This window comes from Cibotium barometz, chromosome 56 (genome assembly GCF_041138505.1).
Source record: "Cibotium barometz isolate CiBa-2024 chromosome 56, ASM4113850v1, whole genome shotgun sequence".
NCBI lineage: Eukaryota > Viridiplantae > Streptophyta > Polypodiopsida > Cyatheales > Cibotiaceae > Cibotium > Cibotium barometz.
The window spans coordinates 25,672,027-25,684,820 of record NC_141101.1 but is presented as its reverse complement, the minus strand read 5'-3'; the positions used below and the strand labels follow the sequence as shown (position 1 = coordinate 25,684,820).

Sequence of the window (12,794 nt, the reverse complement as noted above, 5' to 3'; positions counted from 1 at the left end):
GTGAAGGAAGTGCGTGACTATTGCATTAAGACCCAATTAACAAATATGTTGCAGATGATAGATTTCAACTGGATTTAAGGGCAGCAAAAGCACTAGCAAGAAAACTGAGAAGTCAGGGCATGCATCTCGAGATGCAACAGCGCTTGCAGAGAAGCGGTGTAAGATGTTACCAATGCCCAAGAGAACTCCTGAGGAGAAGCATACTTTTTTGGATGCCAAGAAATGTTTTTTCATAAGGGAATGTACTGTGTGCCCGTTGACCTACGTCATGAGAGTTTCTCCGAGATGAGAGAGTTGGGTCAGGTGCTTAGCGTACTCCTCGAAGCGGCCACCTGTTGTTGCGGGTTACTTTCTCCGGATAGAGGTGTGACAGAGAACCTCTGCGGAGGAATCAGAAGGGTCAGGCATGGTGCTGGATTGTGATTGAGTGTGAAAGGTCGAGAGAAAAATTTGCAATAGTTCAACTAGGGAAAGAGCTGAAAGGAAGGAAATGAGAGGGTGGGGCCCTTATTTATAGGTTTAGCATAAGGGTATGACTGTGGTGGCAAATCCAGGGAACGACCGTGGCACTTGCATGGAACGGACATGGAGGTTGAACTGGGGAAGAAAACGGGCGTGGCAAGGCCAGTGAACAGCCGTGGGCTTCAGAAAACAAAAAGGAACGGGCATTCACTCATGAAATAAAAAAGGAACGGTTGGGGGAATTGAATCAGATTTGGAACGGCCGTGGCAAACTTCGAACGATCATGGCAAGTTCTAGGATGGCCGTGGCACTTTAGAACCTGGGACATATGTCTTTCAATTGTCCCAAGTGTAAGTCCAAGGACTCTTACACTAAAGGGGAGCCCAAGTCTAAGAAAGCAAAGCCTTCTGGAGGGGTAGTTCCTGATCTTGTTGGGAAACAGCCAAGTGGTGAGGAGACTGAGTTGTGCAAAGCATGGGGGAAAGTTAGAGATCAGAATGCTTTGATTTTCTTTGACACAGGTGCTAGAGTCAACTTTCTCTCACTAGATTTGGCTGGCAGATTGGGGATCCGTGCAGAGGAGATGGGGCCTTTGTATGAGGCTAATATGGCTTGTCCTGGGTATGCAGAACCCGTTACTCCTATAATTGGAAAGCTGAGGCTTCATGCAGGGTTGTGTAGACAGTGAGAAATTCTATATCATGCCACTTGATGGGTGTGATGTTTTGTTGGGTATGCCATGGTGCCACAGAGTACATGCAGTGGTGGATACGTACAACAGGAAGATTACTTTGACTCATAGAGGGAAAGAGCACATTTTGGATGTAAAGCTTAAAGGAGAATCTGTTCCTATTGTATCAGCTTCGACCATTTCATTAGTAATGAAAAAGCATCTTTTCACATACTTGGTTTTTGTTAAGGATGCAAAAGATGATGAATCTCAATCTAATTTGTCTGTGTTAGATAAAGACAAGACCGATTTCCTACATGAGTACCAAGATTGCTTTTCCAAGTCATTGCCAAGAGAACTTCCTCCGGAAAGGCCAAAAGATCATGCTATTGATCTAATTCCAAGCACCAAATAGACCGCCATACCGTGTTAGTGCGCTAAACAAGAACACCATCAAGAATCGATTTCCTATTCCAAGGATCGATGAAATTTTGGACCGCTTACAGTCTTTAGTCGGATAGACTTGAAAAGCGGGTATCACTTGATAAAATTAGACCCGAGGATGTGTATAAGACAGCATTTCGGACCACCTTTGGGTTATATGAGTTCTTGGTCATGTCCTTTGGCTTGACCAATGCTCCCACCACCTTTAACAGGATGATGGACAAGCCTCATAGAGCGTTTGTGGGCACATTCTTTGATGACATGATTGTGCATTCACACTCAGAGGAGGAGCATACGGAGCATTTGGCCACAATGTTTGAAGAATTCCAGAAGCATAGATTGGTCATAAATGGCAAGAAGAGTGAGTTCTTCTTGGAAGAAATACACTGCTTGGGGCACATTGTGTCTAAAGATGGAGTCTGTATGGATCCTTCGAAGTAGAAGCAATTCTCAATTGGCTAGATTTGAGGACCGTGCATGATATACATAGCTTTTTGGGATTGTGTTCCTATTACAAGCGGTACATACCATAGTTTTTTTCATACGCGTATGTTTCAGGAAACATACGTTTGCAAACGTTGGAAAAAAAAAGCGTATGGTATTCATAACATACTTTGCCCAGCGTATGTAAAAAAATTGACGACTAGGTTTAGGTGGAGAAATATTTGCCGTCGCTTCCGAGTCCCAACTCGTCGCTGCAGCCCGTCGCGCCCGAGTCCCAACTGGTCGCTTGGTGCCACACTGCCAAAACGTGCAGGGCTGACTCCTGAGGGCCCAATGCCCATGCTGCAGCGGCCAACCTGCTATTGTTTTTGTCAAACATGCTGATGTCGTGACAGTGTGATTGCCGCGCCCACGCCGCCCAGCGTTCTTAGTGCTCACTGTTCAGTGCTCTGTGGTTAAACTCAGGAGTCAGGAGTCAACAGTGAGCAAAGTTGCAAACAACACTCTCAGAGCCAGAACTTGTGTGCTTTGTGCACTGCACTGCAGTGAGTCAGACTTCAGTGACAGCTCTGCATTGTGCAGTGACCACTGACACTTGTATTGCAAGACTCAAGTCATGGGGAGAAGAAAGAGATGCGAGTGGGACTATGTGACTGTGGTGAATAAACTCCCACGCGGTATGTGCACGATGAGGTGCAATTATTGTGCACATGAATGGGATGGCGGTCCTTCCCGCATTAGAGCACACATTTTGGGCTTGAAAGGTTATGGTGTTGACAGATGCAAATGTCCTCCTCCCGATGTACGAGAAGCTGTCCAGCGGTTGCATGTTGGAATGGATGCAAATCCACGAGGTGCAAATGTGGACACTGAGGTTGCTGACTTAAATGAGTCTGTTGAGGCTTCAACAGGTGCAAATGATGCAGGTGTGTCTAATGTGGGCTCTTCTTCCAAGAAGAGAAGAGTTAGTGGCACTGGCACTAGCACTGGCACTCTTACCCAAGCTTGGGCTTTGCAGGCAAGAAAGAATGCAGACATGGCTGTACGTAGATTCTTTTATGCAGAGGATATCCCGCATTTCAAAGTGAAATCTATCTATTTCCAGGACATGTGCAGAGCAGTGGGGGAGGTGGGGCCTAGCTATAAGCCCCCGAGTTATCATGCATTGCGGGGAAGGCAGTTGGTTGCAGAAGTACAGTGCATTGATAAGGATCTTTATGGTGTGCGAGAGAAATGGAAGAAGTATGGATGTACAATTGCATGCGATGGTTGGTCAGATAATAGGCGAAGACCTATTATCAATGTCATGGCTACTTCCATACATGGCACTGTGTTTTTGAAATCTGTTGACACTAGTGGCCAATATAAATCAGGAGAGTACATTTTTGGTATTTTGAAAGATGTTATTTTGGATGTGGGACCAGAAAATGTGGTTCAAGTATGCATGGATAATGCGGCTAATTGCATTGCTGCTGGCCAAAGAATTGAGCAAGAATGGCCTTCTATTTTCTTCACTAGATGCACATGCCATTGTTTAGACTTGCTCTTTGAAGACATTGGCAAAATAGGCTGGATTGCACCCATTTTGGAGAAAGGCATAAAGATTGTGAGCTTTATCACAAAGAGACCGACTATCCTGGCTCTGTTTAGAAAGTACAGTCAAAAGGAGTTGTTGAAGCCTGCTACCACTAGATTTGCATACATGTATATTGTGTTGGCTAATCTATTGGATGATAGAGTGTACAATGGTTTGCGGAGATTGGTTGTTGGTCCTGAATGGCAAAGACTTAAGGCTACTCGTACAAATGTGGGTCAAGAGATTGCTAACATAATTTTGGGTCCTATGTTTTGGGAGAATGCCAAGTTAATTGTCAAGATTTGTGGTCCTATCTTGAAGATATTGCGATTAGCTGATAGAGAAGGTGCAACAATGGGGCTGATTTACGAGCTTACTGATCGCATGGTGGAGAAGATCGAAGCCCTTGAAAATGTGGAGGAAGCAAGACTTAATGACATTAAGAGTCTGTGCATTGATCGATGGGATATGATGCATTCACCGTTGCATGCCACAGGTTTTGTTTTGCATCCTCTTTGGCGTGGCAAGAACCAAGAGAGTGATGAAGAAGTGAATAATGGATGGATGGAGGTAGTGCTACGGTATGCAAAGTATGATTTGGATATGCAAGGGGTGATCATTGATGAGCTTGATATTTATAAATCAGAGGGTGGCTCTTTTTCCCATGCCATTGCAAAGGATGAAAAGCGCATGCATTATCCTGTGAAATGGTGGGAAACCTTTGGTGCTAGCACCCCCAAATTGCAACAGCTTGCTATTCGAGTTCTTTCCCAAGGGAGTTGTGCATCCCCATGTGAAAGAAATTGGAGTACTTTTTCTCTTATACACACAAAGAGAAGGAATAGGTTGAAGCCCTCACATACAGAAAAGCTAGTATACATTCATACTAACTTAAGACTTGTGTCAAAGATAAAGGAGAGGGGCTATGAGAAGATGGAGGTGACCTTGGCAATGATTAATAAAGAAAAGGATGATGAAAGGCTGATTACTTTTCAAGAGCAACAAGAGGAAGAGGAAGAGATACATGCTAATGATGCCATTGTTGATAGTGGGGATCATGCAGGCACTAGCTCTATTGATGATGATGAGCATGATGACCAGCTTTGTGATTCTTCTCAGGAAGAAGGGCAAGATGATGAAGATGAAGATGCTGAGCTAGAGACTTAACTTTTGACATACTAATAAGTTAATAACTATGGTCCTATGATGATTGATCTATTGCTAGGCTTTTTCATGTACTTATTGGCAGCGAGTCTTGGCCCTTCAACATTCGAGTTTACTTTTCTATAATCTAGATCAATATAACGAGTCCTGAGTCTCTTTTGTGTATTTTTTGTCTTGAGAGTAAGATTTCCACAACATACTTCAAATGTGGAATGGATGTTTTAAAATATCTTTGAATTATGTGCAAAAAAGTTAGTTAATTTTTTAGGTCACGTATGGTTCATACAGTATCGGTGAAACATACTTTTTTCATACTTTCATACCCGTATGCGTATGCGTATGAAAAACGTATGAAAAAACTATGGTACATACAGATTTTGCTAAGATTGCTTCGCTCCTTCATGCTTTGACAAAGAAGGGAACTATGTTTCGATGGGTTGATCGAGAAATTGCAACCTTTAAGAAGCTTAAAGAAGAGCTTACTTCAGATCTCGTATTGGTATTACCGGATCTCCGAAAGGCTTTTATTGTCCAGTGTGATGCATGTGGGAACAACATTGGGGCAGTTCTCATGCAGGAAGGACATGTGATAACCTATGAGAGTCGTATATTACAGAATGCCGAGAAGCATTTACATGTCTATGAGAAAGAAATGTTGGCTATAATTCATGCTCTTTCTACATGGAAACACTATTTGCTTGGGGTTGATTTCACTGTGCAGACAGATCATCAGACCTTGCGTTATTTCCTCATGCAAACTAGCTTTCTGAGAAGCATATGAGATGGGCCAACTTTTTGTTCATGTTCCACTTTCAGATTGTACATGTGGAAGGCAAAAAGAATGTTGTGGCAGATGCTTTGTCACACAAGCCATAGGTCTCAACAATTTCACTTGTTTATCATCATGAGCTTGATGAGATGAAAGAGCAGTATGCGTAGGATGAGGATTTTGGCAAGGTCTATGATCAGATATCTAAGGGTCAGCAGCATGATCATTATACTCTCAGGGATGGCTTCTTGTTGATGCATGGTAGACTGTGTGTTACTAGGCAGTTACTGTTTGAAGTCATCTCCTGTCTTTATCAGACACCAGGGTCTCTGTTGTGGGTGTGCCCGCCCTTTGTAGGTGTTTTCTCATTTTTCCCCACTCCATATTTTTTCTCTATTTTTCCATGGTGTGGGAGGCAGTATTGGACCTGTCGGCTGTACCAGATGCTGGCCGACTGGTCACTGGCAGTCCCAGATTCTGTCTGCTGCTGGCCGACTCCACGCGTGTGAGAACCGACCCTTAGAAGCTGGCCGACTGGTGATATTTACTGGTCATGGACATTTTTGTCCTGTCGGCTGTCCCTACTGCAGGCCAACTGCATATATGGGGCCATATAAAATGGCCCCATGGCTCCCCACTTCATTGTATCTTGTTTTCATCTTCGGGATCTTGTGTATAGAGAAGAGTTACACACCTCTCTCTCTCCTTCTCTTGTGCTGTCTATTTTCTACACTCTACTTGCTCTTGTGGTCTCAGATTTGGTTATCATCTCCGCTGCGCATTTTGACAGTTACGGCTCAAGGTTATGATTGAAAGTCATGCTCCACCGTATGCAGGTCATAGGGACATTGAGGCCACGGTCAAGGCAGTTGAGGCTTTCTTTTATTGGCCAACCTTGAGAAGGGATGTTGATGCTTTTGTTAGGCAATTCATCGTATGTCAGAAGGTGAAGTTTGATTGTCAGAAGACACCAGGGTTACTTCAGCCTTTACCTATTCTAGATAGACCATGGGAGAGCATTGCCATGGATTTTATATTTGATCTTCCGAGGACACAAACGGCGAATGATGGCATTTGGACTATCATATGCAGGTTCAGTAAGCAGGCTCAGTTCATTCCCGTGCATAAGAAGATCAAAGTTGATCACATGGTGAAGTTGTTCATGGCGAACATCTTCAAGTATCATGAACTATCATTAGTGACCGTGATCCACGGATGACGAGTTTATTTTGGAGAGGGTTGTTTGACAATATAGGTACAACTCTCAAGTTTTCATCATCGTTTCATCCACAAACAGAAGGGCAGTCCGAAGAGGCTAATTCCACAGTGTTAGATCTTCTCTAGTGCTATGTGTCAGAGCACAAGCAACAATGGGAAAAGTATCTTCCTTTGGTGAAGTTCGCTTATAACAACACCATCCATACCTCGACGAGCAAGGCGCCTTTTGAGATTATGGAAGAAGGGAAAAAGGTACCGCCCATTTTGCACACAAAGGATAAGATCTTTCAAGCTAACCAGTATGTCAAGAACATGGAAGCTTATAGGAGAGTTAAGTTGGCACTCCAAAAAACTCAACAAAAGCAAAAGAAGGCAGCAGACCGTCACAAGCGTGCATTAGAGTTTGCATTGGGTGACTGGGCTCTTTTGCGATTTGAGAAAGCCGTAATGATCGTGCAAAAGTATAGGGCCATGGTTATGTGCTCACCTTCCTTCAAAGACAACCCTTCACAGTGGCACTGAATGAATTAATTTTTTCTTTTTGAATTGGATGGAATTAAAAAGTACAACACAACACACCCATGCGTGCCTCGAAAGAGGAGATTGAGCCGGACTAAGCCACTTGCTCCATGGCCAAAAAGCAAGTCCTTGAAGTAGAAAAGCAAAGCTAAAGAACTTTTGACTAAAGTTGAGGAATATTTTACTGTTAAAAAAACCAAAATCAATGTAAAAGGCAAAAGCATCACTTTTTGGCAAAAAGCAAGGCTTCCCCAATATTGAGAGGCTTGAGCATCAAGTCGAAGAAGAACCTCTTCATCGCGTTGCCATCTTCGTTGAAGCATGAAGATCATCTTCTCCATCATCATTTACTTGATCATGAGCCAAATCATGGAGTTTTTCATCGTTGCCCGCTAATTCATAGCACCTTCATCAATTGTAGTGCCACGTCATCATCTGTCCGCACGGTTGTACGGATCCGTACAGTAGTGTGGAACTCTACGGACATGTGCGGAGCTGTTCGGACTGAAAATTTCAGAAACCCTAAAACTCTTCCAAAAACCCTTAAAACTGCTTTTTGAAGGTTTTTATCACCTGAAAACCATTAAAATAGGTTTTATATCAATTTTCGTGCCAGAAAGAGCTTTTCCATGGTTTTCTTCATCGACAAGGCTGTAGGAGTTGTGGAGATTACTCATGGGATGAGTGAGTGATTCTTGGATCTAGATTTGGACTTGATCATTGGATTGGAACTAGAACTTGGACTTGATCATTAGATTGGAACTATCACTTGGACTTGGACTTGGATTGGAACTAGAACTTGGATTGGAACTTGGACTTGGATTTGGATTGGAACTAGAACTTGGATTTGGATCTAGACTTGGACATGAACTTGGAGCGGCATAAGAATGTCCAAGTTTTGGATGCTCCTAGATAGCTTTGTTGTTTCCCCAGTGGAACAAGAACAAGTATTTTACAAGAAAGATCCAACGTTGTTGACGGCTTGTCCGTAGGCACTGATAAATCCGTCAACAAATTAAGTAAGAGAAGATGCCAGGTGTGGACAGCCAGACTAGAGTCTTTAGGTTAAGGTTTTAAGTTGAATCCAAAAATAATTTTGGTACTAACAACTCCTCAAAAAAGGGGCCATGGATGTATGGGTAGTGTACAGCCCATACACAGCTTGTCCAGGCAGCCAGAAAAATGGGAAAAGGGGATGATGGAGAGGGCGCCCAGATCTGGACACACCTTTTCATGCAAGCCCATGTCCAACCCTAATGCTCAGTCGGGCCTATAGGCCAAGTTGGCCAGCCTTGTATCCTTTATAAAGGGGGCCAGGGATCAGTCTAAGGCATCTAAACCTCCCACAAGTGTGTGCATCCTCCAGTCAGCCCCATGGGCAAAACAAGGGAGAGAAACACAACCAAGTCCAGGGTGGTGCAGGGCAGCCAAGTTAAATACAGCCTAAAGAAGCACCTGAAGGCTGACACAGGTCCTTTTCCTGTCCAAGAGAAAGGCAATCTACCTAACGTCAGTGTACTCTGCAGGTTCCACCCCATTCTTTGTACTCATTACAGTTGCAGCAATACAAGAAAATAGATCAGCAATGTTAGGGGGCCAGGCCCCCGTTAAGTGGGTAGATGGGGACCAGTACTGTGTTCTGTGAAAAGCTCTCATTCTCTTCTCTCTCTCCTTCTCTATTCGTTTCCAAATCAGTAATTAACGCATGCCTTAATTCACCATTAAGGGCCTCCGCTACTACTCTTGTAACATACAATATGGACTTTCTCAGGTCTCAGGTTCAAACTTCAAAGACTACATCTCTCTCGGACGTGTGCGTACCTGCTCTAGGGGCATGCTCATCGCCATAGGGGAAACAGATTTACTTGATGTCGGCGGTCCAGAGCCAGCCAGGATATCTTTCAAAATGCTGCTGATATTCATATGCAGAAGAGTTTCTGCTGCGACTGCTGAACCACCAGCACATATCGACAACAGTCGAACTAAGCCCTGCAATGTTGTGGCCACATCCATCAATTGATCCAGTAACAAGTGTAATTGGAGATATTGACAACAAGACCTATCGATTTGCAATGGTATAACCTATTTCCAAATCACGCACCGTGTAGGTTGAATTGCTGAGAGATGTTTGAGAAACCATGTCTACCCCAATATTGTCAACAGAAATGAGACGTGCAGCTTCAAGAACCAAGCCATGTGAGCAAAGCATATCTAATTTCTCAGATGATGATGCAAAAGACTCAGCTATACGTGTCAAACAAACAGAAGCATGCTCCACAACCTGATACCACAAAAAGCAAATCTATAAATTGCCAAATCACAATTAGGATGAACATTCTAAAGATTACCAAAACAAATCTTTGAACTACCTTTGTGTCTGGGTATTGAAGTAGGTTAGTCAGGATGGGGACTGCCTCGGTTACAAAGTCAGAGGCATCTGACGGCATGTGTCGGCACATGTTTGCAGCTGTGGAAACAGCAACTCTCTATCAAAAGGGCAAAGCGTGACATGGTATTAAGACTTTGTAACATAAGAAGCAAAGATAAAAAGCAAGCCCGCACTTGCGTGCACTGGTGTGCAGGGAAATTTTTTACCTGGACTCCTGTAGAGTAGAATTCAAAGTTCGACAAAACTGCAGTGAGCGCTCCTGCTCGCAAGCAGGGAGCCGGATGTTCGCGAGATATTTTTGATAGGGCTTGCAAGGACTGCAAAAATAATTATTCGCATTAGAACAAGAGGTAAACCTACCCGCCCCCCCTCCCAGGCAGGCTCTCTCTCTCTCTCTCTCTCTCTCTCTCTCTCTCTCTCTCTTCCATGCTAGGACTAAGTAAAATCATCCAATGCTTTGAGTTTAAAAGCACATAATAAGAGACAGTAGGGCAAAAATTTGGCAAAGATTGTTGGGCATCCTTACCTGCTCAGCGAGATCAATATACTGGATGGATAGCAGAAACCCACAGAAGTGAGAGATTGCGCCCTGATTAACTACAAGGCTGCAAGATGATGGAAGGGCATCACATAGATGTGTGAGAGCTCTCGCTGCTAAAAGCATTAACTCTGGGTTGTATTCATGATTAAGAAGGCCCACCAACTCCATCACAAAGGAGTGTGTGGGGAATTCGGCAAGTGAATCCTCAGTCCCCATAGAAAGCACTTCACACAGCTGTGTGAGACCATCCAATTGCCACAGTTCATCACCTGATGTTAAACTTGACAGAATTTGCATGAGGATGCCACGTGAGGGTGCATTGTATGCTCCCTTAATGATGCCGTGATAAAGCTTTGCATGATAATTATCATCATAATTATTGTTAATCTTATTGTTAACTTGGGAATTTTGAAGGTTTGCATCATCTCTTTGTGATTCCTTCTCTTTTTCTTTGCCCCTGTTTATAACCTCTGGTTGCTTTTCTTTTTCTTTACCCTTATCCACATACTGGCCCTCTTTGCCCCGATGGGTGGTGGTACGTTGCTGCTCTTCTTTATCAAGTTCTGGGATGCTCTGGAGGGCTTGTTGATGCCGTTTGGATATGCGTTGTTGGGCCTCCACATTGGTCTCTTTGCTGGGTGGCTTGCTGGTGCCGCGATTCTTCTCTGGCCGTGTTGGCGTGATCATGGGTGGCACCGCAGAGGCAGTGGCAGTGCTGGGAGCCATGCTGTTTTTGTCTGTGTTATGCCTTTTTCTGGTTGTGTGATGAGATGCTCTGCGATTGGAGGACCGGGTGGTAACTGTGGTTGAGGCCACGGGTGATACTGATGGTGAGGAGATGTTAGGCCTCTTCTTTGCTCGAGTGGGCGATGGACGCTGCTCTGCGGCCTGCGCCCTCTTGCGGCTACGCGTTTCCATAAAAGGAAACAAACACGCCCACGCCCCCACTTTGATCGAATACGTGCTGCTTTTGATTGCTTGTTCCTGGTTCCGGGAGCTTTCTTCTGCGCGCTCTCCTCAAAGAGAGTAATCTGTTGAAATAATTCTGCTCTCTTTTATCCGCTGATCGCTCGTTAGGGCTCAATTTGCTTGGTTTTCTGTGCGTTTGCTTGCATTGGTGCTGCTTGCGATTGTTTTCTCCTGCGTTATGGCTACCTTCTGCGGGCTATGGCGAAGGGAATCACAAGCTTTAGCACCTGCTTTGCGTTCTGATACGCGATGGCGAGTGAGGTCTTCGACTCCCCAACGTCCTCTCTTCTGCTTCAGAAAAAGCGCCAGTGAAGAATAAACGCAAACTTTTTATAGCCCAAAGAGCTTTTTATAAATAATAAAGACATTAAAAGTCTAGTCTAGGATATTTATAGCAAACCCCTCAACCCAAGCGTCGGTCCTTTTTTTCTTTTCGCCGAATAATTATTAATATACAAGATTTTCCATTCTAAAATTTATTTTCTTAATTTTAAAATAAATTTAAAGCACTTTTAATATCATTTTATCTCAAAGTTCTGATACAAATTTTCCAAGCTGCTACTCCAGGTTTTCGCCGGTTATATACAAGAATTTCGATTCTAAATTTTCCCTTTCTCCCAGCTATAAACAAGAATTTCCATTCTAAATTTTATTTTCCTAATTTTAAAATAATGTGCAAAAATTGAAAGCACTTTCAATATAATTTTATCTCAAAATTCTGATAGAAATTTTTCAAGCTGTACTAAAACTTGTCAATGGAGAGAGAATTCTTAACATCATAGCCAAGCCAACTGGCCACATGCGATTCATATGATTGAAAAAAATAAAAAGGCTTTAGATCTTGTCAATAGACATAAAATTCCTACACAACCTACTTCAACTTGTCATGGCCACATCACAATAAGAAGTTTATAGGAGTGCTTTGAAGTATAGAGCACACATTGATCTAATTTGTTAAAAACAGTATCTGCTCCGTGTTTGAATTGGTCATGTCATGCAAGCAATTTTGGCGAAAGTTGTCTGCTAAGTAGTAAGAAAAGCAAGGACACCTTTGACAAGGTTCAACTGACCAAATTTACAACATATAGTGCTACATCCACACAACCACACATACACGTATTGCTTGAAAATTGATGTGCGAGCTCTTCATGCACCTCCATGTGCGGTCGAATGCAAGAGGATCCGTGGTTAAAAGGTATTTTGTTGGTTCTTAAACAAGCCCAAGTTTAAGTTATTTTTTGGTGGAAGGGGAGAAGGGTTAGAGCACATAGAAGAACACTTACATAAAAGTTCAATCCTTTTACATCATGTAAGTTTTATAGTGTTGAACCTTTCAAAGCAAAGCTCTTTGCTTTTATGAGAGAATAATAAATTTTTATCTTGCTATTTTAAATTTATTTTTCATCTTTTCACACAATAGTTTCAATGTTATATTTTCCTAATGTTAAGCTAGAGTATCAGTTTCCATGTTTTTGTTTCCTAATGTCAATTTTGAGATACTTCATACATATATATTACATGTGCATGTGTGTGCGTGTGTGTGTATGTGTGTGTGTGTGCATGTGTGTGCATGCATGTGTACGCGTACAGGCATGCGTGGGTGTGTGAGGGGTGTGAAAGAGAGGGAG

At 43.1% G+C, this 12,794-nt stretch overlaps 2 protein-coding genes across 3 annotated transcripts in view; one reads left to right on the top strand and one right to left on the bottom strand.

The window, feature by feature from the left end:
• LOC147607061 (E3 ubiquitin-protein ligase UPL3-like) overlaps nt 1-11,528 on the bottom strand; it is a 42,718-nt gene extending 31,190 nt beyond the window's left edge. For both annotated transcript variants that reach the window (XR_015264910.1, XM_086791577.1), the window contains exons 1-5: nt 10,183-11,528; nt 9,863-9,973; nt 9,637-9,753; nt 9,369-9,548; nt 9,089-9,256 (exon numbers count right to left, since the gene is read on the bottom strand). Coding sequence is in view for 1 of the 2 variants with exons in the window: in XM_086791577.1 (XP_086647703.1) it covers nt 9,089-9,256; nt 9,369-9,548; nt 9,637-9,753; nt 9,863-9,973; nt 10,183-11,115 (1,509 nt within the window). In the remaining variant the exon portion in view is untranslated. The remainder of the gene's footprint in view (nt 1-9,088; nt 9,257-9,368; nt 9,549-9,636; nt 9,754-9,862; nt 9,974-10,182) is intronic.
• LOC147607062 (uncharacterized) lies at nt 3,121-4,897 on the top strand. The gene has a single exon (XM_086791578.1). It carries the CDS (start codon nt 3,130-3,132, stop codon nt 4,762-4,764), a length of 1,635 nt encoding a protein of 544 aa, XP_086647704.1. The 5' UTR covers nt 3,121-3,129; the 3' UTR covers nt 4,765-4,897.
• Nucleotides 11,529-12,794: the final 1,266 nt, after the last annotated feature.

Bases quoted from the DNA above. Each gene is read 5' to 3' on its own strand.
- LOC147607062 (XM_086791578.1), top strand. From the start codon at position 3,130: ATGTGCAGAGCAGTGGGGGAGGTGGGGCCTAGCTATAAGCCCCCGAGT.